Source organism: Bos indicus x Bos taurus, chromosome 15, assembly GCF_003369695.1.
Source record: "Bos indicus x Bos taurus breed Angus x Brahman F1 hybrid chromosome 15, Bos_hybrid_MaternalHap_v2.0, whole genome shotgun sequence".
In the NCBI taxonomy this organism is placed as follows: domain Eukaryota; kingdom Metazoa; phylum Chordata; class Mammalia; order Artiodactyla; family Bovidae; genus Bos; species Bos indicus x Bos taurus.
This window is the reverse complement of record NC_040090.1, coordinates 75,515,701-75,543,694: the sequence shown is the minus strand read 5'-3', so window position 1 is coordinate 75,543,694 and position 27,994 is coordinate 75,515,701. Positions and strand designations below refer to the sequence as shown.

Genomic DNA, 27,994 nt, shown 5'->3' with positions numbered 1-27,994 from the left:
AGAGAGTGTTTGCTATGACCAGTTTGCTATGACTAGGGTGTTTGCTATGACCATATATGTATATGTTATATATACTGGAGAAGGCAATGGCACCCCACTCCAGTACTCTTGCCTGGAAAATCCCATGGACGGAGGAGCCTGGTAGGCTGCAGTCCACGGGGTCGCCAAGAGTCGGACACGACTGAGCGACTTCACTTTGACTTTTCACTTTCATGCATTGGAGGAGGAAATGGCAACCCACTCCAGTGTTCTTGCCTGAAGAATCCCATGGATAGAGGAGCCTGGTGGGCTGCTGTCTATGGGGTCACACAGAGTCAGACACAACTGAAGCGACTTAGCAGCATATATATATATATATATATATATATATATACACATATACACACACACACATATATACATGGTATACATATATACATCTTCATGCTATACAAGCCATTTCTGTCTTAATTTTTAAAATATGATGAAAAACATGTAAGTATAATCAAATATAGAAATGATTGTATAAACTATTATGTATGAGTCATTTTAACTTGTGGGGATCACAGTAAAGGGCTGGATCTCATATTTGGAGTGAATATAAGATAAAAGAACAGCTGTAAAATACAGGAAGCTCTCCTGGAGGAGGGCATGACAATCCACTCCAGTATTCTTGCCTGGAGAATCCCACAGACAGAGGAGCATGGAGGGCTAGAGTCCATAAGGTAACAAAGAGTCTGATGCAACTGAAGTGACTTAGCATGCATGCAGGATATAGTCAATCAAGGAGACTAGCATGGCCATAGACCCTAAGCTCCCTGAAAAACTGGAGAAATATATGGATGGGCTTCACATTCTATAGGCTGTGGAATATATTTTCAATACAAGTGTACCTATATCTCAGGAGTCTGGCAGGCTCTAACTGGTAGCTAAATGGAATAAACAAATGAAAATTCCTATGTATTGATGGATCATATAATAACTATAAATAGCAGAAAGCAGAGGTAAAGGGGAAGATGTACGGTGAAATTTTAGTTGTTCAGACATGTCCGACTTTTTGCAACCCCATGGACTGTAGCCCACCAGGCTCCTCTGTTTATGGAATTCTCCAGGCGCAAATATTGGAGTGGGTAGCCCAGCTATTCCCCTCTCTAGGGGATAGAATCTTGGTCTCCTGCATTACAGGTGGATTATTTACCATCTGAGCCACCAGGAAAGGCCCTATATGGTGAAAGGGTTGTATATTGGGAAAGGATACTTCCAGTGTAGATTGAAAAATGAGACCTTGTTTTCTTGGCATGTAGCCTGAAGCCCTTATATTGAATTTCTCCTGAATGCACATGTCTTTTCTGAGTGGACAGAAGTTTCTCTTGGTGGAAAGAGGAATACTTGCTCTAGGGAAAGCATAGGCCTTGGGTATTTAGCCTTTATTTTCTCTTCCACTTAAGTTTAAATCTGTACAAGGAGAATATGGTAAGTATAAGATGGCTGTTCTACTTGATAATTTGAGAAGTTTCTTTCATAGCATAAAAAAAAAAAAAAACCCACTCCCAAGATCATTAAGGAGAATTATGACTGAATATAAAAACAGAGAATATATCAATATCTGAGAAAAGAAGAGAAGCTAAAAGCAATGGAGAAAAGGAAAGATATACCCATTTGAATGCAGAGATGCAGAGAAGAGCAAGGAGAGATAAGAAAGCCTTCCTCGTACACAGGGTTATTGTTACCATCTTTCTAAATTCCATATATATGTGTTAGTATACTGTATTGGTGTTTTTCTTTCTGGCTTACTTCACTCTGTATAATAGGCTCCAGTTTCATCCACCTCATTAGAACTGATTCAAATGTATTCTTTTTAATGGCTGAGTAATACTCCATTGTGTATATGTACCATAGCTTTCTTATCCATTCATCTGCTGATGGGCATCTAGGTTGCTTCCATGTCCTGGCTATTATAAACAGTGCTGCAATGAACATTGGGGTACACGTGTCTCTTTCCCTTCTGGTTTCCTCAGTGTGTACTGGATGCTTGGGGCTGGTGCACTGGGACAACCCAGAGGGAGGGTAGGGGAGGGAGGAGGGAGGTGGGTTCAGGATGGGGAACGCGGGTATACCTGTGGCAGATTCATTTCGATATTTGCCAAAACTAATACAATATTGTAAAGTTTAAAAATAAAATAAAATTAAAAAAAAAAAAGCCTTCCTAAGTGAAAACTGCAAATAAATAGAGGAAACCAATAGAATGGGAGAGACTAGAGATCTCTTCAAGAAAATTAGTGATACCAAGGGAACATTTCATGCAAGGATTGGCTCAATAAAGGACAGAAATGGTATGGACCTAACAGAAGCAGAAGATATTAAGTAGCAATGGTAAGAATAAGCAGAAGAACTCTACAAAAAAGATCTTCATGACCCAGATAATCAAGATGGTGTGATCACTCACCTAGAATGTGAAGTCATGTGGGCCTTAGGAAGCATCACTACAAACAAAGCTAGTGGAGGTGATGGAATTCCAGCTGAGCTATCTTAAATCCTAAAAGATGATGCTGTGAAAGTGCTGCACTCAATATGTCACCAAATTTGGAAAACTCAGCAGTGGTCACAGGACTGGAAAAGGTCAGTTTTCATTCCAATCCCAAAGAAAGGCAATGCCAAAGAATGCTCAAGCTACCACACAATTGCACTCATCTCACACACTAGTAAAGTAATGCTCAAAATTCTCCAAGCCAGGCTTCAGCAATACATGAACCATGAACTTCCAGATGTTCAACCTGGATCTAGAAAAGGTAGAGGAACCAGAGATCAAATTGCCAACATCTGCTGGATCATCGAAAATGCAAGAGTTCCAGAAAAACATCTATTTCTGCTTTGTTGACTTGCCAAAGCCTTTGACTGTGTGGATTACAACAAACTTTGGAAAATTCTTCAAGAGATGGGAATACCAGAACACCTTACCTGCCTCCTGAGAAATGTGTATGCAGGTCAAGAAGCAATGGTTAGAACCAGACATGGAATAATGAACTGGTTCCAAATTGGGAAAGGAATACATCAAGGCTGTATATTCTCAGCCTGCTTATTTAACATATATGCAGAGTATATCATGCGAAATGCCGGGCTGGAAGAAGCACAACTGGAATCAAGTTTGCTGGGAGAAATATCAATAACCTCAGATATGCAGATACACCACCCTTATGGCAGAAAGTGAAAAGGAAGGAAAGAATCTCTTGATGAAAGTGAAAGAGGAGTATAAAAGAGCTGGTTTAAAACTCAACATTCAAAAAGCTAAGATCATGGCATCTGGTCCCACCTCTTCATGGCACGTAGATGGGGAAACAATGAAAACAGTGAGACTGCAGCCATGAAATTAACAGATGCTTGCTCCTTTGAATAAAAGCTAGGCAAACCCTGGCAGCATAATAGAAAGCAGAGACTTTACTTTGCCAACAAAAGTTTCCCTCATCAGAGTTATGGTCTTTCCAGTAGTCATGTATGGGTTTGAGAGTTGGACTATAAAGAAAGCTGTGCACTGAATAATTGATGCTTTTTAACTGTGGTGGTGGAGAAGACTCTTGAGAGTCTCTTGGACTGCAAGGAGATCCAGCCAGTCCATCCTAAAGGAGATCAATCCTGAATATTCATTGGAAGGACTGGTGCTGAAGCTGAAGCTCCAATACTTTGGCCACCTGATGCGAAGAACTGACTCACTGGAAAAGACCCTGATGCTGGAAAAGATTGAAGGCAGGAGAAGGGGATGACAGAGCACAAGATATTTGGATGGCATCCCCAACTTGATGGGCATGAATTTGAGCAAGCCCCGGGAATTGGTGATGGACAGGGAAGCCTGGTGTGCTGCAGTCTATGGGGTCACAAAGAGTCGGACATGACTGAGCAACTGAACTGATACTTTAGTCCAGAGTTATGTTGTCATTTTTGGAAGTGCCAGTAACAGATGCAACATGTGTTAAAGATACTAAGTATTCCAGATCCAGACCCCAAACTAGTGGAGTTATAAAAACAAAGTTTTTTTTTTTTTTTCATTTGAAAATACTTATTTGGGAAAAGTAAGTTACATTAAGAAATTTCTTTGAAATTTTTTCCAGTTTTCTGACAACTGATATGCAATATATTAAGGAAACAAGGATTTGATTCTGAATTGGGAACTGTAAAATGAATCACATATTAATTGACCTGAAGAAGTGATGAATATGCTAAATAAGCTCCCACATTTGACTCAACTTTTTATATGGAAAGCTATCTTGTTTGAGAGTAAATAACTTGTAGCCATGTCTACGAAAGACAATTATTTTTCAGCATTTTTCTGGTTCTTCATGTTTCTATTACTCTTACTTATTAATAGAAGCTGTGATGTTTTGAAAATATTACTATTAAATCTAGACGTCTTAAACAAAATCCCAAGAAGTCCAAGTTCTCTTGGACAATCTCAAAGAACAGTGAGAAATTTCACTAAATACGTAATGCTTAACGTTTATTTGAATAGATTCAATGTTAATGTGTTGCCTATGACACAATTATAAATAGTTCAAGTCCATCCTTCTCTCACTATATTCTTGCTCACTTTGAGGTTCCTGATAAGTTTTGTGATGGGGAGACTGATTTTTTTTTCTTTCTCTTAACACATTTGAGTGATATTTTCTGTATCATTGTGTATTTCTTTGGTAATATCTTGTCCTTATGTATGTTGCTGACACCTCGATCTCTGGAATCAAATAGGGAAGTAAGATCCATGCTTTCTTAGAAAATGGACTGATCTAACCCCAAACTCTTGCTGTTTTATCTTACTATTTTATGTTATTTTTGTTATTATTATTATTATTTTTTTTTTGGCTGCACTGGGTCTTTGTTGCTGCCTGAAGGCTCTCTCTGGTTGCGGTGAGCAGGGGCTACTCTCTAGCTGCTGAGCATGGGCTCTAGATCATATAGGCTTGAGTAGTTGTGGAGCATGGGCTTAGCTGTGCAACGGCATGTAGAATCCTTCCAGACCAAGGATTGAACCGGTGTCCCCTCCCAACCACTGGACTCACCAGGGAAGTCCATGATCTAAATCATTGAGAATAAATTGCACCTAGTATATACTACCTTAACTATGAAAAAGCAGAGTTCAGTGGATCACTTATGGATCAAGTCTATGGAACAAGTCCGTTTACCCTCATATTTATCACTTATCAATCATTTTCAAAATCTTGAAATTTCTAGATGAGGATTTCCCCTTAATTCATCCACCTTAAGCTAGACTTGATGCAAAAGATAAAATACACCATCTCCGTACTTTAAACTTCATGCACTGACCCCTACTTCTAGTTTCCAGGCTCAAATTTGCATACCATGTATCTCTAGAGATCTCTTTTGCTTGTAAAAGCAAAGTAATTGGTCAAGATAAAAAGTGAAAATAAATTTGCCTTCCTTTTGATATTGTGATTAATTGTGGAAGTTCTCTCTTACTTTGATTAACAGGAAGTCCTCTACCACAAATTTTCCAAGAATTCTAAGAGGTGAACTCAGTCTTAATAGGTCTGAATCTTTACAACCCCATGGACTGTAGCCTGCTAGACTCCTTTGTCTGTGGGGTTTCCCAGGCAAGAATCCTGGGGTGGGTAGCCGTTCCCTCCTTCAGAGGATCTTCCCAACTCAGGCGATGAACCAAGGTCTCCTGCATTGCAGGCAGGCTCCTTATTGTCTGAGCCACCAGGGAAGCCTCTTATTGGGTCATTTCCCTGGTGGCTCAGATGGTAAAGCGTCTGCCTACAATGCGGGAGACCTGGGTTCAATCCCTGGGTTGGAAAGATCTCCTGGAGAAGGAAATGGCAACCCACTCCAGTATTCTTGCCTGGAAAATCCCATGGATGGAGGAGCCTGGTAGGCTACAGTCCATGGGTCACAAAGAGTCAGACACGACTGAGTGACTTCACTACCTCAAATTAACTCATGGGAAGAGAAATGATTAGTGTGTTGACATGTCCCTAGTTTTGTTAATCTATTGCAACTGCTACACACTATGTTTAAGAAGAGGGCTCACTATTACATTGGTGCCATTTTTGGTCTGGTGGTAGTTTTCTGGGGATGTAGTAGGATGTAGTAGGGTTGGGAAGGTCCCCTGGAGAAGAGAATGACAACCCACTCCAGTATTCTTGCCTGGAGAATTCCATTCCTGGTGGGTTGCAATCCATGGGTTTGTAAAGTGTCAGACAGGACTGACCAACTAACACTTCACTTCAGCAGGAATCAAATATTCTCCCTCTGAGTATCATACTGTCCACTCCATATTTGTGTGAACCTCCCTCCAGACGATATGGGTGTTTTAGCTGCATGTAGATCCTTGCCTAGGCAGCTCTTGTGTAGTTCTTTTCCAAGTCATGCTCTGAAAAGGAAGATCCAATCTTGTGTTCCCTAGGTTCCATCTCATTAGTTTATATTCATGGCTACTGTTGCATTTAGCTTATATTCACATTCCTGTTCCATTGTGCCTATGTCAATAGGAGCTTTCATGCCTAGTCACTTGCCCTGTGAAAACCAGACCTTTGTAGGGGAACCCAGGCTTTACCTCAGTCATCAGTATGAAGTTCCCTTCCCACAAGGGGCCCTTTGCATCATTCCTGCCAGTAGGTCTCCCACTGGGAATTAGCCCATCTATCAGAAGATCTAATAAGGTAGACTCTACTTGTTACCATCAGGCTCCTTTCTTAGAAACTAGATTTTCCCTCTTGGGGACATAAAGAGGTGAGACCATTTCAAGGAATAAAAGAAAAAAAAAAAAGCTCTGTCAATGTGTGCCTGCTTGGCACTATTTCCACAACTAAGATGGACAACATTAGAGATTCTTCTTCCCACAACAAAGTATTCCAAGGGGGTTTGCACTGTTTTCATTGAGATAGAACTGGCAGGCAACTTTTAAAGATCAAATTCTTCTGCTAAAATATTAAAAAGTTCTACCTACTGGGTAAAATTCCTCCAATAAGAAAAATAGTAGCTAATTTTTTTAGTAAGCACTTTCTATACACTAAACATTTTACACAAATTGTCTTATTTAATCCTTAATAAATCCTCTATGATACTATTTTTGCATTTAAAAATATTGGTCTCTTTATTTTTTATTTGGCTATGTCAGATCTTAGCTGCAGTACACAGAATCTTCCTGTGGGATCTTCTCATTGCAGCAGACGGACTCCATTTGTTGCTCTTGGGCTCAGTAGTTGCTGCAGCACACAGGCTTTGTTGCTCCATGGTGGGTGGGATCTTAGTTTTATGACTTGGGATTACAACCACCACCCCTTCATTGCAAGGTGATTCTTAACCACTGGATCACCAAGGAAATCCCCTATATTTGCTTTTTTTTTAAGTTAAAATGAAACTCAGTTTAAGCAACTAGTTCAAAGTTATAGAACTGGGATTTGAACTGGTGTCTGTCTTACTTAAGGGTCGGTTCTCTTTCCCCACTCCACATAACAAATGGAAAGGCCATGCTAGGAAAACACACACCTGATAATATACACTTGTGACTAACTGCATAAAATACCTCTAGTTGGGTCAAAATTAATGTTTTCATCCTTCTTAGAAGCACTGAGCATAAAGAGATGAGTAAGACAGAGGCTTTGCCTTCAATCATGTATAGTCTGGGCAGGGAGATAGCGACATGTAAGGAGGTTAAGCAGTTGTGTGATAGAAGGGACAAACGTAGGCAAGGATGAGGGTCATCTCACCGGGAGCCCTATGCCCAGCTTCATGTTTTCTCCAGGTTGTGTGGTGCTTCTTTTCTTCGCTGAGAGTTGCCCAAAGCCAAATGGCTCTTCCAGGCAGTCATATGCTTTCATCTACCATCTATTTTCCTCTCCAGTTTGAGAGACTGCTTGCCACACTTTTAATGAGATCAGGTTGGTGATCCATCGCCATTTATGACCATATTGTTACCCTTAATCATTGGAGGATCTACTTGCCTTAGACTACAAGGTGTGAAGACGAGGGGAAGAGTGTGGAAAGAAGAGGACTAGGGAAGGATACAGAGAGAATGGCTCACCTGTTCTCCCCCAAAGATCAAATTCAATGTCCCTGAAGATTAGGACAGATTTGAGAGAGTGTTTAGTGTGAGGGTGTTTATGATCCATAATAATTCTAGTCTGTAAGAAGTACTATACTTTGTACCTGAATATATTCTTCTTGGGAATTATTTAACTTAAAAATGTATTTCATTTATACCTATTCCAGATTTTAGCTTCAGAATTTAGCCCTTTGTACATCAAATACTGTATTACCATCTCAGATAATTGAACAGCCACCTAAATAATGCTTTTCAGTCTAAAGATAATCATTGAAATATTTAAAAATTCTGTTATAAATAATAACCATTAATGATTCTGTATGAGTTTAAGAAATAGAATCCAATATTATGGAAGAAGAATTTGAAGTTCAGCTAATTCAATACCTAGATCACATATTACTTAAAATCAGAGACAAAGTTGTTCTAAACATTTTTATATTTTCACATCTCTTGCTGGCACATAGCAGGATGACTTATGTGAAATGTTGCATCTATTTTGGAGCCAGCTGTCTCTCTCCCTGGTCTCTCTCATATCCCCTGTGCTGACCCTAGCATTTTTTTCTTTTTGTGTTTCTTTGCTAATGGAAAGTCTTTCTACTCAAACTAAGTGGTCCAGTCTTTTCCATCTGCCAGGACAGTTTGTCTTTGGGGAGAGAATGCCAAGACTCTCTGTCAAAGTTATGCCTATCCTGACAGTGCATCATGGAACCATCTTCACCCTGTGTTCAAATTGTTGTCTTTTCTACCCATTTGTTTCCTATGCCTTGTGTAGCTGAAACTGATTTTGATTGCCTTGACTTCCCCAGTGTATGAAGGCAGTTTCTAGAATATAGGTAGAACAATGTTTGAGGGGAAAAAAACAGCTATGTTAATAGGTCTTTTCATGCCTTTTTAATTGCACATCCTCACAATAGCAATTTTTGAGATGCATGTCTATCAAACAGAGTGAACACACACTGACCTTGTAGCCCATGACTTCAGACTCGTTGGCTAATGGTCTGACAGGGTCCCAGCCCAGGGAAAGCTGAGAGCCCTGTTGCTCCCACCTGAGGTTGTTAGGTGCTTGACTGGGGGCTGCAAAATGAAAAGAAAAGTGAGTGCAAGAGATATCTTAAATACCTTTATTCACTTAAATTCTTGTGAGTATTTCAATCTTTTTTTGTGTTTAGTAGTTGGCTGGCACCATAGGCTTCCTTCCAGTGAGAATCAGATAAGGAGGGTTTTGCTCCAGGAGTATCATTTTAATAGCTACTCTGCTGAGCTTTTGAACCCAAATCCTTTTATCTCCCTTCTGTGTCAAAAATCGCTTAGCCTTGTTGCACAGGAAGATAACCTTTATCTACTGTGAATGCAAAATTTTCTGAGCTAGTTTTAGAATTCAGATCTAAGCATTGAAGCGAGACTAGGAATCAAAACTCCTCTTCAACTCATTTTATTATGTACCTCATGTGGCTTTCAGAAATGTTAAAAGATGTTTCTCTTTTGTCTGAGACAAACACAAAGCCCAGGTCACTTACGGGATTTCTTGGTGGCTGCACTCACTTCACTGCTGGGTGGCCCATATCCGGCTCCATTATAAGCCCTCACTGTGAAGTGATATAACGTATTTCCTTCTAACCCTGTCAGGATGATGGATGACTCGTTCCCCCTCGTTTTGACGGTTTCTGCTGCATCTTCTTGTTCCATGTCTTTCCGATAACCAATCTGTCAACAAATTATCACACAACGGATTAATTTTAAAGTTTCCCCCGTTGAACTTTTTTTTTTACCCCTTGGATGTTTCTCAAACCCACCTCTGGGAAATCATTCCTGTATCACCCAACGAATAGGTTCTACTAATGAAGCCAATCTCAGTCTTAACTGCTGCCTGATTTGCATCTGTGTAAACCATAGCACCTTAACAGTACTCGGCAAAGCAGTTGAAAGGTGCTACCTTGTAGCCTAGTAGCATGAAAAGTTATTCATGAAGTTGAAGAAGTTCCTTTCTCATACATCATTGGGACCATTTCCCATTCAAAGCCATCTAGCTTTTAATTAATTATTTAAGAAAGAGACATGAGGAATATTTCCTCCTCAGCCCCACACAGAGGTGAATCACACAGCTGGATGAGTTTAAAAGAGAAGAGGTGAGAGAACACTCATGATAATTTGGAACGGTATCTTGGACTGCAAGGAGATCCAATCAGTCCATCCTAAAGGAGATCAGTCCTGGGTGTTCATTGGAAGGACTGATGCTGAAGCTGAAACTTCAGTACTGTGGCCACCTCATGCGAAGAGCTGACTCATTGGAAAAGACTCTGATGCTGGGAGGGATTGGGGGCAGGAGGAGAAGGGGATGACAGAGGATGAGATGGTTGGTTGGCATCACTGACTCGATGCACATGAATTTGGGTGAACTCCAGGAGTTGGTGATGGACAGGGAGGCCTGGTGTGCTGCGATTCATGAGGTCGCAAAGAGTTGGACATGACTGAGCGACTGAACTGAACTGAACTGAAATACATAAAAATAACATTACTAGGATTTGGGAGGGTGGCAGAAGGGAATAGCTCTTTGTCAAAGCGCACTTTGTGCATTGAGATGATCTTTCCTGGTTATACACTCTTGGTGGCTGGTCTCATACCAAACTTGATCACTTTAAGAGATTCAGCAATCATCTGTGTATATCTAATGCTTAACCCTATTTGTACATTAGAACTTAATTATACATGAAGGCATAACAGGGTAGTTTCCCTCCCCCCACCCCTACTTCTTTATCTTGGTAAAAATAAAGGAAGAGTAATAGTTCCTTTTCCAGTTAATTACTGTGGTGAAAGAAGTATATTTCTGCAACCATTGCACCTCCTTCAAGTGCTTTGTCTATAGGCTAGAAAGTCAAACATCACAGTTCCAGATTCTGGTACAAAATTCGGGCAGTGAGGAATTTGTTTGATACTTGATATATTCTGGATTATACCTTGGACACCCACTTCCTTGAGTCCATTGGGAGGTACCAGAGGCTGCTCTCTTCCAGGAAAAAAAAGGACTGGAATCCCTTTCCCAACCCTCTTCCAGCCTAGATGCTGGCTGAAGGCAGAGGGAGTAAAAAATGTCCAGAGGAGGAGGAAAGTTAGAAATTATAACTGCAGCCTTATGACATGAAGACTGTAACAGCCATATTTTCTTCTTTATATTGTTTCATATCTAAAAATTAAATAGCCTGGGTCCCTTCCTTTCTTGTGAAAGAGTATTGTGCATAGGTAACTTTCTATTGTAGCCTGTTAGAGGAGACAGACAGGTTGACTAAAGGAAGTTTCTTGGCTCTCCATTTTAAGGAGATGGTGAGTACATTTTCATTTGTTTAAGAAATATTTGCACAATGTCAGTATGGAACATTTCCACTGACAATTGTTACTTTCAGGGAACTGTTGAATGGGTAGAAGAATGTGTATGGATACTGAGTAATGAAAAGGATCTAGTACTTTAGTTTTCAACATCCATTTCACCCTCATTCTAGTGTGTCTTCCTGGACTGAAGAGATGAAAAAATAAACACCATATTTCCAAGGCTCCCTTGCAGTTAGGGCTCTGAATATATTTTAGGTATAGCATATACATATGCATACAGATGCATATGCCTGGTATTTGAAAGTGAAAGTGAGATATAGATTGGGGAGATATAGATTGAACTTCCACCAATTCTGGTGTTTTATTTTTTTTTTTTTTCCTTTTGATTTGTTTTTTGCCTACAAGTATAGTAACAGAGACATTATTTTTCCTTTCCCCTTCACCCTCTGACTGTGGCAGCAAAACTGAATGGCTCATTGTCCAAGCATTAGCTTTATGGGAGTTAAGAAGCCACACACAAGAAAACCATTTTGTTGGTGCAAATTATAGTAACATGGTGGAATTCCGGAACTGGCAGTAACATCAGAGGCTTCCAGATCACAAAGTCTTCTTGAATGTGGAGCTGTCCTGTTTGTGATGACTTCCAAACAAACCAGGGCAGTGGAGTGTGGGACTAGGGCTGGAGATTTACTGGTTTTAGTAGACATCAGTGTCTTCCTCTGTGTCTTGGTCCACTGATTAGCTTTAATAGTCATTTTTCAAAGATCATGGAGTCTGTTAATTTAATTCAATAATTTTGTAAACAGTTTAATACTTATAATAAAATACTTCCTATTTAAGCTAGAGTAGTTTAATTCTTTGCAATTAAACACTGTCTGACACACCTACACAGCTCTTGGGGAAAAAAGTGTATATAGTTAATAAGGGACTTCCCCAGTGGCTCAGTGGTAAGCAATCCATCTGTAATGCAGGAGACACAGTTTCAAGCCTTAGGTTGGGAAGATCCCCTGGAGGATGGCTTGGCAACATACTCCAGTACTCTTACCTGAAGAATCCCATGGACTGAGAAGCATTGCAGGCTACAGTCCACAGGGTCGCAAAGAGTCAGACACGACTAAAGCAACTAACCACGTACTCACATAGTAAGATAATCATAATCAAATTCCTGTTTGTCATCCTTGTCTCTTCACAGATTTGAACTGGCATACAGCTGAATGAATGAACTTCAGAAATTTGTTTGATTAAGCTGAAATGCTCTAACCCTGACTTCTGTATTATGTTTGCCCCATTATTCCTAATTCCAAGAGCTAACTTATCTTGTTTCATTTTCAGCATACTTTTAACTGAAGAAATCTAAGCTATTTTCAGACTACAAAATTGAATGACATGTTGTTGGATGAACAAATGTGTATCTTTCTCCTTCCCAATGATGTATCTGATTTTCAGATCTCTGTTTCAACTTTCTTTAATTGGCTGGATTATTTTAAGTTAGTTAAATATATATATTTGAGAGAGTTTAGTGTGATTAAATTCAACAGATTACAGATTTCTATACAAACACAGATTCCAATACAAAGTCTGGACTTCTAAATATTGAATGTTTAATATGCTGATGAATCACCATGAAATTAAACATCCTAAATAAAAGATATTATGTTCTTAAGTGACAGATTTTGAAAAAATATAAATTCTAGCTGTACCAGATAAAACCTGTCATAAATCTAAAATTTTTTTAAAAAGGCATTATTTCTCTTTCTGGAATTTTGAAAAAGAAAAAAGAGCTGGAAGAGTTATTACCTTTACAGAGAAATAATAATTTTATTTCCTACGTTTTTGGTGGAGGAGAGGATAAATCAGAAAAGCAGAAAAACATATGGAGTTTAATATCATGCTTATCTAGTGATTCTTAACTTGGAATTGAGGTAATATAGTATTCATAAGTCACACTATACCTTTTAAAGTTGAAACTTCCTCTTTATTCAATTTATTTCTCCATGATTCAATTCTATCATGATGATAAATTTCATCAACATATAAATTTTGAACTCTCTATGAGATCACTTGAAATGAAGTTTAAAACATTTTAAAAGACACAAATATCTGAAACTAGAAGCATAGATAACCTGCTATTTTATCACTTTCACACAATTGGGGTTTTCATGGGTGTGTTTTTATTACATTACATTATTATACCCTTCTAGTATTTTTATTACATATAGCTAATAAATCACGTACTTATAGTCACATATGAATATTTTCCCATTTTGATAGTAATAATTTATCATATCCCTTGTGTACCAAATACCATTTAACCATTGTTCTTTTGTGGAACATTTGGGTAGCTTCCAAATTTGTTCTCTTACTTAAAATGTTGACATGAGTATGTTCTTTGTTCATGTATATTGTTTCCAACATATTGGAGTAATTCCCCAGAACAGAATCCTACACAGGAGATTATAGGATCCAAAATTATTGAAATTTTTATACTTCTGAAACAAAAGTGCTACACTTGATTTTCAAATAGTTTGTACTAATTTTCTTTTTTTTTTTTTAATTAATTTTATTTTATTTTTAAACCTTACATAATTGTATTAGTTTTGCCAAATACACTGTAATGTTGCCAGCTCTACATATATCATGGTTGTGGATTCAGAGGCCTACATTTTAATCATATTTTTGAAATCTATAAGTTTCATATAATGGGACAAGTTACTTAACCACTGAATCTCTATATCCTTATTTATAAAGCAGCTAAAATACTACTTACTTCAGTTTTATGAATTGTTTTCAGACAGCTCCCCTATTGTCATTCAACTACTTAAACTATTTTGTTTCTTGGTGGTTTAATATTTCTGATTTTTGTAACTTGTAAGTCTGTTTTCTTTTTTCTTGCTATCCTTCACATTGTTTTATTTTCTGACTTCATTCCTCAAAATTATGTTTACTTATGTGTAATATAAATAGTGGCAGGCAGGAAGCATGAATTCTGAGTCAGCCAATAGCTTTAAGAGTGTAAATTTGAACTTAAATCTGCAGGATGCTTTTCTTAGTAGATAACCCATTTTTTCCAAAATTGATTCTCCAGCAACTTAGTAGTAGTAGTAGTAGGATAATGATAATTTTAACTATGCAGATAACATACTCAGTTATCTGATATGATGATTCTAAGATATTCATGTCATACACAATCTAGTTTCCTTACATGAAGTTATAGGATTTAAATCTACCACTGCTGCTGTATGTAGTCAAAGATTACTGGATGAGCCACAGACTTCCCCCTATTTCCCAGTTTTTATTTAGTCACATTTACAATCATTGAAGGATTCTTCCTATCTGATTTTTGTTACCTGTTAGTTTTTAAAAGCATAATTCTTACCTGCTGTATTCCCTTGTTTTATAACTTAAATTGCACTCAGTGGTCACTGCTCATTCAATAGTGTATTTCCTGAATTTAATAAACAGCTCTATTATCTGATGTTATTTAAATTGCAAAAATTTTTGCACCATTGCAAGTAATTTATTCTCTAGTAAGGTTAGATTTTTTTTTAAATAATCAAAATGCATAGTGAAATGTAAATATTTTACCATACTTTGAGTTTTTCAAAACTATTAAATTATTCATTCAAAAGTTTTTTTGAATATGCATTATTTACCAAGCACTGTGCCTGCAGGCAACTGGGGATTAATGGTGAGTCCAAAAAGACATAGGCAGAACACAGAGGAATTTTAGGACTGTGAAACTATTATGTACAATTTACAATGGTAGATACATTTTGTCAGAAGACTTAGAATGTAGACATCAACAGTGACTCCTCATTTGTTTTATTTTTATTGAAGTATAGTTGACTTATAATGTTGTGTTAATTACTACTGTACAGCAAAGTGATTCAGTTATATACATTCTTTTTTATGTTCTTTTCCCTTATGGTTTATCATAGGATATTGACTATGGTTCACTGTGCTATACAGTAAGACATTCTTATTTATCCATTCTATGTTTAAAAGCTTATATTTTCTAACCCTACCTCCCACTGTATTCATTCCCCAACCCCCTTCCCTTTGGCAACCACCAATCTGATCTCTGTTTTTGATTCTGATTTTGTTTTGTAAATAGGTTAATTTGTGTCATATTTTAGATTACACATATAAGTTATATCATATGGTATTTGTCCTCTTTCTGCCTTACTTCACTTAGTATGATAATCTCCAGGTCCTCCATGTTGCTGCAAAGAGTGAATGCTAATTTAAACACTGGATTTTGACTGGTAATGATGTGTCACTGTAGGCTCATCGACTGGAGCAAATGTCGTTCTCTGAGGGGGATGTTGATCATGGAGGAGTTAAGGTTCAGTGGGTGAAGACAGTGGGTACATGAGAACCCTTTTTTCTGCTTAATTTTTCTGTGGAATCAAAAAGTTTCTTAATTGGAAAAAAATAGTAGCCAACAAAGTTATTGAATGAAAAACCACACAAATGTACAATTGTGGTTCAGTCAAGCTGCATATTGCTAGAGTTCTACAGTGTGGGCTAGGACTCAGTGGAGGGAGGCTGGTCAGAGAAAGCATCAGTAAGGAAGGCAGAGGACTGGTACGTGCAAACGTGGAGAGGTGAGTGGAGAACGTGTGAACCTGAAAAAAACTCCACTTAGGCCAACGTGAAGTCTGAGGGTGCATGTGGCTCCATTTGATCCTAGAGGCAAAGGACGGAGCCTAATCTTAGCACTGGCTGGATTAAACAGTTTGGAGCAATGCCAACACATTGAAGGATCTTAAGCAGGGGTGAGAGTGACATGTACACGTATCGAATTTTTGTTTTGAAAAGATACATGCAGCAGTCAAACATTTTTTGCTTTGTTTTTTTCAGCATATAAATTAGGTCACTCGTTTGTCCAAAACTCTCCATATTGCACTTAGAGTAACTTGCAGACTGCTCACCACAGCTTACCCAACAAGATCGCTGTGTACTTCTCCAACTTCATCTTATATCTCACATCACTGTGTTCACCACCTTCCAGCAAAACAGCCTCAAACATTGAGTCACATTCTTGATTTATAGCCTTTGGACTTCTAGTGTCTTTTACCCAGAAGCTCTTTTTACATTTCTTTCTCCAAATGGCCATCTCCTTTTCATCCAAGTTTTAGCTAAACTGCAAAGCTTCCCTTTGTCACTTCCTTAAAGGAACTTTCCCTCCCTTAGTCACTCTATTTGATATTACTCTGAGTTTTATTATGATTATTATTATCACTTATAATTATCACTAAATGAAAGGAAAAGGAAAGTGAAGTCGCTCAGTCATGTCTGACACTTTGTGACCCATGGACCATAGCCTACCAGATTCCTCCATCCATGGGATTTTCCAGGCAAGACTACTGGAGTGGGTGGCCTTTCCTTTCTCCAGGAGATCTTCCCAACCCAGGGATTGAACCCAGGTCTCCTGCATTGTAGGCAGATGCTTTATCATCTGAGCCACCAGGGATGCCTATATGAATCACTATATGAAACTATTATTTATCTGTTTAATTGCTTGCTTCACATTGGCATTGAGGAGCACTGTATGATTTATCTTGGTGAATAAATGGTTGTAATATGAAGACAGTTTAGAAAGGGGCTGAAGTAGAAACAGGAGAGCAGTTAGGAGGTGATGCTTGAGTCTGGTAAGCAATGAGGATGGCCTGGATTAGCATGATAGCTATGGACATGGGGACGGATATGCAGTAGAGAGATCTTTAGAAGATAAAGCCAGCAGACTTTGGTGACAGGCTAATTATAGGTGTGACAAGAAGCTCTTTGGGCATTCTCTACTTTAAGGTAGGGATATTTTTTCAGTTACTTTGTTTTTGGATTGCTGTTTATTTGGATTTTTATTGTTACTATTGTCACTGATTTTGCTCCATCTATTCTATCTTCTTGGCAGATATCTATTTGGTTTATGGACCAAACTTCTTTTGTTCTTTACATCTGCCTTCTTCTCTCTTACCTTATAGTAAAATTTCCTTATTCATGTACTTTGCATTCTGGGTTTACTTCTCAAGCTTGTACTCCAAAGCATTGGTCTAAATAATTAGCGATATCAAATTTGCTTGATTGTTCCTAATGAATATTTTATTTTAATTACTTTGATTTTGATTTTATTGAATTCTCTTTAATAACCAGCATTGTTCTTTTAACATATTGATAGAAGAAATATTTTATTTTCTCTCATTGATATCTAGAAACTATGTTTAAAAATTATCTTCTTATTTATAAGAAAATCTCTTATGGGAAAGGAATTAATACTGAGCCTTATCATTTGTTTTCTTATTCCAAAGATTTTTCTCCTATCATTTCCTTCCTTTTTGAAAAGTGTTTCTTTTGTTTAATCATTCTAGGATTTAAACTGTTTTTAATGGTGCTCTACATTTGCATGGGGATATATCCATCTCTAGACTGTGTATCCAAGCCCAGTGGCTGATGCTGTGAGATAGAGGCCAAACTTTGTGCTAATACAAGCCTCCACTCATATTCTCCACACAACACAAAAGAATTTTCAGAAGCTTGAGATGAGAGACAAAGCTTCATGTTCGTGACTACAGTTTTTTCATTGAAGAAAAAGATAAAGGAGAAGGAGGCCAGAGGCTATTTTGTTGCTTGCTTGAATCTAGAAAATGGAATTTTGAAGATGGGTCATTGCACGAAGATGAAAGGAAAGAAAACCTTAGAAAATCCTACTAAAATTCTTGTTTCATACTCCTCATTATGATTGCAAAGAAGGCTCTCTCTTTTCTCATGGTTTCATGGTTACTTTAAGGGAGATTAAGAAAAGGTGATTTTACGTGTTTCCATTCAATTCACAGCCATTCCTAAATTCAAAAATTGTGACTAAACTGACATTTAGAAGGCAGACACTTCATTACTACCCTGCTTTCTCTACTGATTCTTCACCTTCAGATACACTTTAAACACTATACTATTTTCCCAAATAATGCTTAAGTTCCTTTTATGTTCCTCTTACGTAACACCTAAGTTCAGCCATGTATTTCTATTGAGTTTCAGAAATTCCCTGATAGCACAGTTGGTAAAGAATCTGCCTGCAATGTAGAAGACCACAGTTCAATTCCTGGGTCGGGAAGATCCCCTGGAAGAGGAAATGGCAAGCCACTCCAGTATTCTTGCCTGGAGAATCCCATGGACAGAGGAGCCTAGGATCCATGGGGTCACAAGAGTCAGACACCATTGAGTGACTAAGCATGCACGCCAGTATTCTTGGGCTTCCCTGTGGCTCATCTGGTAAAGGATCCACCTGCAATGCGGGAGACCTGGGTTCCATCCCTGGGTTGGGGAGATCCCTTGAAGAAGGGAAAGGCTACTCACTCTAGTATTCTGGCCTGGACAATTCCTGGGACTGTATAGTCCATGGGGTTGCAAAGAGTTGGACATGACGGAACGGCTTTCACTTTATGCAACACCTAAGTTCATCCAAGTGTTTCTATTGAGTTTCAGAAATTCTATATATAGGGAGCACATTTCCCAGGGATAATGAATTTGTTTCGGTCAGAAGAGTCTCTGCTTGCCTCTATTTAGTTGATCTCCAGTTTCCTAATCTCCTGAGTTTAGCACTAGGTATAGTTATTAAATTGGCTATTCACAATCAATACTTTGAAATACACTGGCAGTCAGCATTATTAGATTGCATGCACAATTAGCCGCTTTGTGCCCAGAGGTAATTTTACTATAAAGGATACAATTTAATGAATCAAATAAGATAAATAAACAATGTGTAGTTAAGATTTTTAATATTTATGAGACAGTTCAACAGTGATTAGAGGCTCTGCGGTGAGGAAGTATGAAATGCAGCAGGAACATAAGGATGGATATAATTTACTGAATAAATTGCATTTATTTTTTCTATAAACTGTCACTGCTATCTAAAAATTACACTTAAAAACTGGTTTCAGATATAATTGAATTTGTTCTTAATATGTGTAGTTCACTGTAAGTCTTTTACAAATGTTAGTTCCCTTCCCTTCTTCATTTTATTTACTCAAGTGTTCTAAAATACAATATATTAAACAGAAAATATTATGGGAGTATTATTTATTTTTATAATCAAGGTCTTTAAATGTTTTGTCTGATGAGGGGTAAACATAAGAGTCCCTAAATACATACTAGTTAAATGAAAAAAGAAAAGTTACAGTATGAAAGTTAATATAGGTAGAACTGTATTAATTTTTTTAAAAAAAGTATTGTGTACTCAAGTATATTATATAGTTAACCACATATAAGGTGCTAGAAATGTAGTTTTGGAAATGTATAGTTTTAAATGTATATATTAGAAAAGGCAAAAAGCCAAAAAATCAATGATAAAACCATCTTATGGAGTTTGAAAAACAGTACATTTTAAGCCCAAATAAACTAGAAAGAAGGGTATAATAGAGATGGCAGCAGTACTTAATGAACTGAGAAACAAAATATAGGAATAGAGCCAAAGTTAATTCTTTGAAAAGGCCAAAGAATTTGTAAATCTCCTTTGATCAAGAGTCATCAAAATAGAGAAGGAGAGGACATCAGCATGCAAGAATTGAAATTATTGAAAGAAAATAATACCACTGATCTCAGAGATATTAAAAAGACAATGCTAGAAAGTGGAAATGCTTTGTAAAGTGGAAATGCAAATCCTGCCCTAGGTGAGAATTTTAAAAGTCTTGGCAAGTATCCAAAAGCAGACAGAATCTGAAGGAGAGTTTACTCTTGACAAGTTACAACTATGACAGGTAAGTTTGTGAATGTTTTGTTTGAGAATATGAGCATGATGCCAGGAGTTAACTAGCTGGAGTAGCAAATGGTAGAGTTTAGTGCAAGAAAAAGCAGTTGGAAACATAAGGAGGCAATTTAAAAAGTAAGAGAATGACAGAAATCCAAGTATAAACTTTTCATATTTTTGGCGAAATGGTAAACAAATTTTGCCTGGGGATAAATACTGTGGCATTTGATAAAAATGTAAGCAGTGACCAAGAGCAATCTACTCTTAAAAAAGTTGCAATGGGTGGGATTTTTGAGCTTGCTGAATTTTAACTGAGTGTATTCTCTAATCTGCCTGACTTCAGGATACAGAAAAATGACAGTTCTTTAAAGCTTGTGTTTAGAGACTCATTGGGGCTTTCCTGATAGCTCAGTTGGTAAAGAATCTGCCAGAAATGCAGGAGACCTGGGTTCGATCCTGGGTTGGGAAGATCCCCTGGAGAGGGAAAGGCTACTCGAGTATTTTGGCCTGGAGAATCCTATGGACATACAGTCCATGGGGTCACAAAAACTCAGACATGACTGGGCAACTTTCACTTACTTAGAAACTTATTATGAAATATTTTGGATGAAAATTATATGATGACAGAGATTTTCTTCAAAATAGTACTACGATTGCTTGTTTTTGTTGTTCAGTCACTAAGTCGTGTCTGATTCTTTTGCAACCCCTTGAACTGTAGCTTGCCAGGCTCCTCTGTCCATGGGATTTTCCAGAGAAAAATACTGGAGTGGGTTGCCATTTCCTTCTTCAGGGGATCTTCCCAACTCAGGGATTGAAGCCCTGTGTCCTGCATTGGCAGGTGAATTCTTTACTACTGAGCCACCAGGGAAGCCCTAGGATTGACTGAAAGTGAAAATGATAGTTGCTCAGTCGTGTCCAACTCTTTGCGACCCCAAAGATTGTAGCCCACCCAGTTCCTCTGTCCATGGAATTCTCCAGGCAAGAATACTGGAGTGGATTGCCATTTCCTTCTCCAGGGGATCTTCCTGACTCAGGGATGGAAACTTGGTTTCCTACATTGGCAGGCAGATTCTTTACCTGCTGTTTATATATGGTTTCACGTGGCTCCCCTGGTGGCTCAGACAATAAAGAATCTGCCTGCAATTCAGGAGACCTGGGTTCAATCCCTGGGTAAGGGAGATTCCCTGGAGAAGGAAATGGCAACCTACTCCAGTATTCTTGCCTGGAGAATTCCATGGACATAGAAGCCTGTTGGGCTACAGTCCATGGAGCTGCAAAGAGTCTTTACAACTAACACACACAGGCACACATATATAAAACAGATTATTCATTATTAAGCCCAATTATTCATTAATTCATAATTATTGAAGACAAGTGTTGAGTAGAAATTCAGTATACTCTTTTGTATATTTCACATGTATAAATATTTCACAGCACAAATTTAAATAAAAATATGATAAAATCAATGATTATGGTTATATTACAATGAAAAGATTAAATAGGAATAAAGCAAAAAAAGATCTGCAAGGTCAGTGTAGACAAAGATCAAAGAAGGCCTAAAAAATGAAAGCTATATAATGATCATTAGATTTGATATTGCAAGTGGATAATCCTACCAAAACTGTTTTATATACTCAGTCTATTCATAACATACCCAAACTGTAAACAAACGTCCATCAATGGAAGAATGATAAATAAATTGTGGAATACTCACAAGTGAACTTTTAAGAGAAAGCCTGTAATAATATAAATGAATCTTACCAATATACTGTTGAGGGGAAAACACAAAATATAAAAACTCCCTAGGGTTCCCAGAACTAGCAAAATCAATCAGAAGTAAGATGTTTTTTGGGATTTTTGGAGATTAAGAATAGTGACTATAGGAGACACAAAATGAGTCTCCAGTTTTTACTAACATTTGTTTCATGACCTGGAATGTGCTTACACAGGTATGTTCAATTTGTGGTAATTCATTCAGCTGTGCATTTATGATTTGTGCATTTTTTCTGTATATAGATTAAAAAAATATCTTCCCCTTTGAAAATAGAGTCTTGGCCATTTTGTAACTAACAATTAGTCAATTAGTAATTGGCATTTTTATAATGCTAGTATGTCTTTGGCAAAGCTTCCTTTGTGTGTTCATGTTAAAACACTTTATGATATTTCTCTATTTCTTAGTATAGTAAGCAAGCCCATGTATGTATGTATTTCTTCAATACCCACTGAATTAAGACCTCTATGCCACATGTATGTTGTCAAGTATTTAAGTTATAAACCTAGCTCTCAAAAGGAAAAGTTTGCTGTAATTTGGTAATTCTCATATGGGTCATTCTAAGAGAATCTCAAAGAATCTGTTCCCAATATTGGTAAAATTAAATGGATTGATATCCACATTTGTTATTTTATTTTTTGCATGAATGTGCATTATATGATAGAGAGTAAGACTGTGGATGGTCACATGATGAGCTCGGGATGGCTGGATTTAGGACTGAGGAAAACACCCTGTTTTGAGGTTGCACCAATTCACATCTGTGTCAAGGAGTGAAAAAATAAGAAATGCTTTTGATTTTGATAAGAGATATAATTCATACCCTTGGGTTCTTTATGTGGATAAGACAATATATTTGGGCATATATTTTAATATTATTTAAATAAAATGATTTATAAAAGTTTAAGAATGGAAAATTTGAAAAGTGATTTGGGTAAGAGAATTTTCTCCATCAATAAATGTATCTAGAAGCAAATGAAAAACAAACAGTATAAACTGAGTTATTCATTATTTTCTAAAATAACTCTGCTGCTGCTGCTGCTGCTAAGTCACTTCGGTCGTGTCTGACTCTGTGCGACTCCATAGATGGCAGCCCACCAGGCTCCTCGGTCCTTGGGATTCTCTAGGCAAGGATACTGGAGTGGGTTGCCATGTCCTTCTCCAATGCATGCTTGCATGCTATGTCGAGAAAACAGGATAGCTTTTCAATAGGACAAGAGACAGAATAAGTTAAGTAACTGAAATGTTGCTTCTTCAGTTTCCTTCGATCTGCTGATTTTTGGAAAACATAAATAGTTTTAGTTAGCCTCCCAGTCTCTGAAAATAACCCAAGAAAGAAATCTAATGATAGAAACATGAAAGCTATTTGATTTTTTTCACAGTTCACAGAATTTCAGAAAAGGAAGGGTAGAAATAGTTTCTTCTCACTGTTTAGTTTTTTTTTCTTATTATCATATAGTAATGACAAAAAGCTAAAGAGAATCTGCAAAAATAGCTGCTACACACCACCTTTGGAAAATAAAACACGTCTTTGTTTTTACTTTTTCGTAACTGGTTTCATTTTGGCTTCTTTTCCTCTTTAATTTATGTCTGAAATTCCATTTTCCACACACATACATACATACCCTTGCAACCTCTGCTATACCAATTAAATGCAATCTGCCTAGTATGAATTATTGTCAGACAACAGTGAGGACCATTTTTTTTTTCTGGTCTCCTGCTCTGATGATTAGAGTCAGAACATAAAATAAAATACAAGAACAATCTCATCCCTTTTCGCCTTAAGAAATCTCCACTACAACTTATTTTAAAGATCAAACACAATTGGCATCTTTTCAGTGCAATCAATAAGTGGAAATAGCTTTAGTGACACGTCTAAAATGAACTTCTAAGTTACATATCCTCTGGAAGATCTGAAATAAATACATGCAAGTCTTGAACATAGCCCAGGAAAAGGAGTCGCTAGGGGTGTCTTTTAGTGAGAATTATAAAATGGGACAAACTGTTTTACCTTTCATTCTTCTTAATAGTAAGGATGAAAAACTTTGAAATCAGAACCAGGACACCGTGTATTTTCTCCTTGCTATAAAAATACATTGTTGCTTATTGCTGAAATGAACCCAGCCATTAAAATACATAGTTAATAAAAATCTTTCAAAAAGGCCACAATGAATATGAATACCGTTAACTTCATAGTCATGGGGAATTATGTTTCACAGGCAAATTATATAATACATAAAATATTTCTAAAATTCCTTTTTCAGTTTATTCAGTAAAATTTTTATTAATAATTTATTGTTTTATTTAGGAAAATTGAGGACATTCAGGGACAGAGGCATATGTTCATGCAAACAGAAACATGCTCATGAAGGGCATTGGCATGGGTTTATTTTCAGGAATGTTTCTCCAGAATATCAGGATGCTAAGGAGTCCCAGGGTTATTATGGAGATAAGAATTATCTTGTTCCAATGTTCTTCCTCTCTGCCTTTTGTTTACTTTGTTGTTTTTCAGTTGCTAAGTTGTGTCTCACTTGGGGACCCCATGGACTGCAGCATGCCAGGCTGCCCTGTCCTTCACTGTCTCCCAGAGTTTGCTCAAATTTATGCCCATTGAGTTGGTGACACTATATAATCATCTCATCTCCTATCACCCCATCCTCCTTTTGCCTCAGTCTTTCCCAGCATCATGATCTTTTCCAGTGAGTCAGCTTTTTGCATCAGGTAGCCCACGTATTGGAACCTTAGCTTCAGCAACAGCTCTTTCAATGAACATTTAGGGTTTACTTCCTTTAGGATTGACTGGTTTGATCTCCTTGCTGTCCAAGGGACTCTCAAGTATCTTCTCCAGCACAATTCAAAAGCTTCAATTTGTTTACTTATATTTTCCATAAACATCCCACAATATTAAACTGTGGTCTTTTTAAGAGTAAGAACTAGATTTGAATGATTTTTGCATTTCTACTGCCTAGCCCAATGCCTTATACTAAATAAACTTATTTTAAAATTAAATTTTAAATTTAAAAATAAACACTTATTAAGTGTTTACTTGATTAGTGAAGAAATAACAATAGATAATCATTCAGTATTCCATTAGCACTTAATTTCCTTTGTCATTTCTCTCAATTTGGGAAAATCAGAGGAAAAAATGGGCTTCCCTGGTGGCTCAGACAGTAAAGAATTTGCCTGTAATGTGGAAGACCTGGGTTTGATCCCTGGGTCAGGAAGATCCCCTGGAGAAGTCAATGGCTATCTACCCAAGCATTGTTGCCTAGAGAATTCCATGGACAGAGGAGCCTGGTGGGCTATATAGTCCGTGGGGTCAAAAAGAGTCAGACAGGACTGAGCGACTGACTCTTTCCTTTTTTTTTCTTGGCTATACTGGCATCTGTTCTGATTTTGGATGCACATAAAATACTGATTTTCTCAGAAAAGCTTGAGAGGTTCTGCTCTAGGATTCAGGAATTACTGTTCACAGGACACTTAATGCTGGTGGGTTCATAAATTCCAAACTGAATATAATAATTTACCTGCATGGGCCAGTGACAGGGATGGCAATCCAGATGGGATAGTCATGGTAATTCAAAAATCAAAATCATTCCATAAATATAGCTCACTTCTGATTTTCAATCATGCTGCATGTCAGAGCTAGAAATTTCACATATCTCAATGTCAACGATTTCTGTGTTTAGTCTCTGTAGCCATGAAATTTCAAGCTACTTCCATGTAAGTAATCAAACTTCTCAAACGGGTGGTTTTAAGATAATGTCAACAAAACAGTTCAAATATTTGTAAAATATAATTAGATGGATTGGTATCTGTATTTGTGATTTCATACTCTTTCCCTCAGATGGCAATTTTTGTGAGGTAATACTAGATTTATAGAAGGCAGTTTTAAAAGCTAGGTAAAAAGACCACCTATTAGAACTTGTAACAGAGTTCTAATCTAGCCTAATTGTGACATTCAGAAATTCCATGGGTGGACCCACTTATAAATTAAAAGGGATGACATTACTAAAATTTCCTGAAGCCCTTTACTGTAAAGTCATTTTATTTTCTGTCGAGCTAGGGGCTGTCATCATTCTGACCCTGTCTTTATGCATTGTTATTTCTACTATATCAATTGTTTTGACCATTCTGTTAGAGCAATTAATCATTTTAATAACAAAAGTTAATCAGTTTGATTTGAATTACTTGGTTAATGTATTTGCAAGTGTTAGTTGCTGATGACTATAGTTTAAGTCAAAATGCTTGATTCATTACTTCCTAAATTAAGATGTAATGGAGGCTTCCTTATAAAAGACAACAATGCCAACTGTAGGTAGGAAATTGACAGATGGTGTCAGGGAAACCCTCCCACTGAGATCCTCACTCCTGCCCTATAGGTCTGGCTTCATCAGGAAAAAGAATGTCAAAACCGTTTCATTAAACAAAAGGAGCTGCCAGGACTTACCAAACAACAACAATAAAATCCCAAAAAAACAAAAATGAAGGAAAGTGAAATAAGAGTTTCCCTTGCTAGACTGTGAGCTTCCTAAAGGCAGGGACCTTGTCTATTTTACTTATTGCTTTACCCCACGCACTGCACCAAAACAAAGCAGGTATTCAATAACTATCACATGGATAAATAAATGAATGAGTAAGAAATGATAACTGAGATCCAGACAAAACACACAGAAATTCAGACCAGGGACAAACACGATTCGGATCTGTCTGACAATCTGGGTCACAATCAGAGTCAGGCTGTGAGTCAACCCAGGAGCACTGAGTGAGAACAGGGGAAGGAGAGCATAGTGAGGAGCACTCAGCAGGGGAGATCAAGTGATGCTATAAGGGCTTTAAGGACTTTATTGCCTTTGATGACTATTGCTCCATCTTCCTTCTAAATGACCTTGCTTGGGGGTAGCCTCCCAAGATTAATAGAAGAGAAAACACAAACATTTCAGAGCCAAGTAAACTACATACAGGTACATCCCATGGATGGAGGAGCCTGGTAGGCTGCAGTCCATGGGGTCTCTAAGAGTCGGACACGACTGAGTGACTTCACTTTCACTTTTCACTTTCATGCATTGGAGAAGGAAATGGCAGCCCACTCCAGTGTTCTTGCCTGGAGAATCCCAGGGACGGGGGAGCCTGGTGGGCTGCTGTCTATGGGGTTGCACAGAGTCGGACACGACTGAAGTGACTTAGCATAGCATAGCATAGTGCTTGATCTTAAGGGTATTTTATATCTGAAAAAAAGAGTCTGCCCCCCCCAACCATTGCCTGTTGTACGTAACTAAATTGGTAACATAAGGGATATTGATCATTCATTTAATTGTGAAATTTTTCAGAAGATCACCAGTGACCTCTAAACAGTTAGACACTTTTTTGCTTTGATCTCACTTGATTTCTTAGCAAGTTTAAACACAACTGACCATTTGCTTCTTTTTGATTAGCTCTTTTACTTTCTTTGATCCCTCACACACCTGATTTTCCCCCCATCAAGCTGATCTCTCCTTGTTATTCTCCTCGATGATTCTTTTCCTTCAGCTAAACCTCTATATGCTGAGTGCACCAGGTCACAGGCAATCTCTCCCTTCATATCTCTTCTTGTTTCCTCTTCTTTCCCCTTTCTGGAAATTTGTCCATTCATGTAGTAGAAAGGTTTTATATACCAGCCCTGTGATTGCCCCCTTGTGTCTTCAGCTCTGATCTCTTAATTAGACTGTAAACTCACTTAGCCTATTGTTTATTTGACTTATTCTCTTAGATATCCACTAGGCATCGCAAATTTGATTTTTAGCTGAAACACACTTCTTTATTTCCCACTTTCAAATCTCTTCTTTGTCCAGGTTTTCCCTTTTAAAAATGTATTGTTATTGTTATTACTTAATAAATGGCACCACTATGCATCCATTTGACCAAGCCCGATATGAGAATCATCATTTTCCTTCCCTCCATGTCTGATCAATCAGGAAATTCTGCCAGCCCTGCCTCTAAAATAAGTCTACTTTCCTCCTGCTTCACTCTTACGACCTTAGTCTAAGTTATCATAATTTCTTGCATGGATTATTGCAATAACCTCCTGATTCGACTCCTGACCTTTCTCCTCTTGCCCTTTTATTCTGCATGGAACAGCAGCCAGAGTAAT

The 27,994-nt window shown here is 37.6% G+C and overlaps 1 protein-coding gene across 4 annotated transcripts in view; it reads right to left on the bottom strand.

The window, feature by feature from the left end:
* The window catches only part of CNTN5 (contactin 5), a 1,679,852-nt gene that overhangs the window by 15,072 nt on the left and 1,636,786 nt on the right, over nucleotides 1–27,994 (bottom strand). For all 4 annotated transcript variants that reach the window (XM_027563907.1, XM_027563903.1, XM_027563906.1 and 1 more), the window contains 2 exons: nucleotides 9,550–9,736; nucleotides 8,994–9,106 (listed from right to left, as the gene is read on the bottom strand). In XM_027563907.1, coding sequence (XP_027419708.1) covers nucleotides 8,994–9,106; nucleotides 9,550–9,736 — 300 coding nt within the window. The remainder of the gene's footprint in view (nucleotides 1–8,993; nucleotides 9,107–9,549; nucleotides 9,737–27,994) is intronic.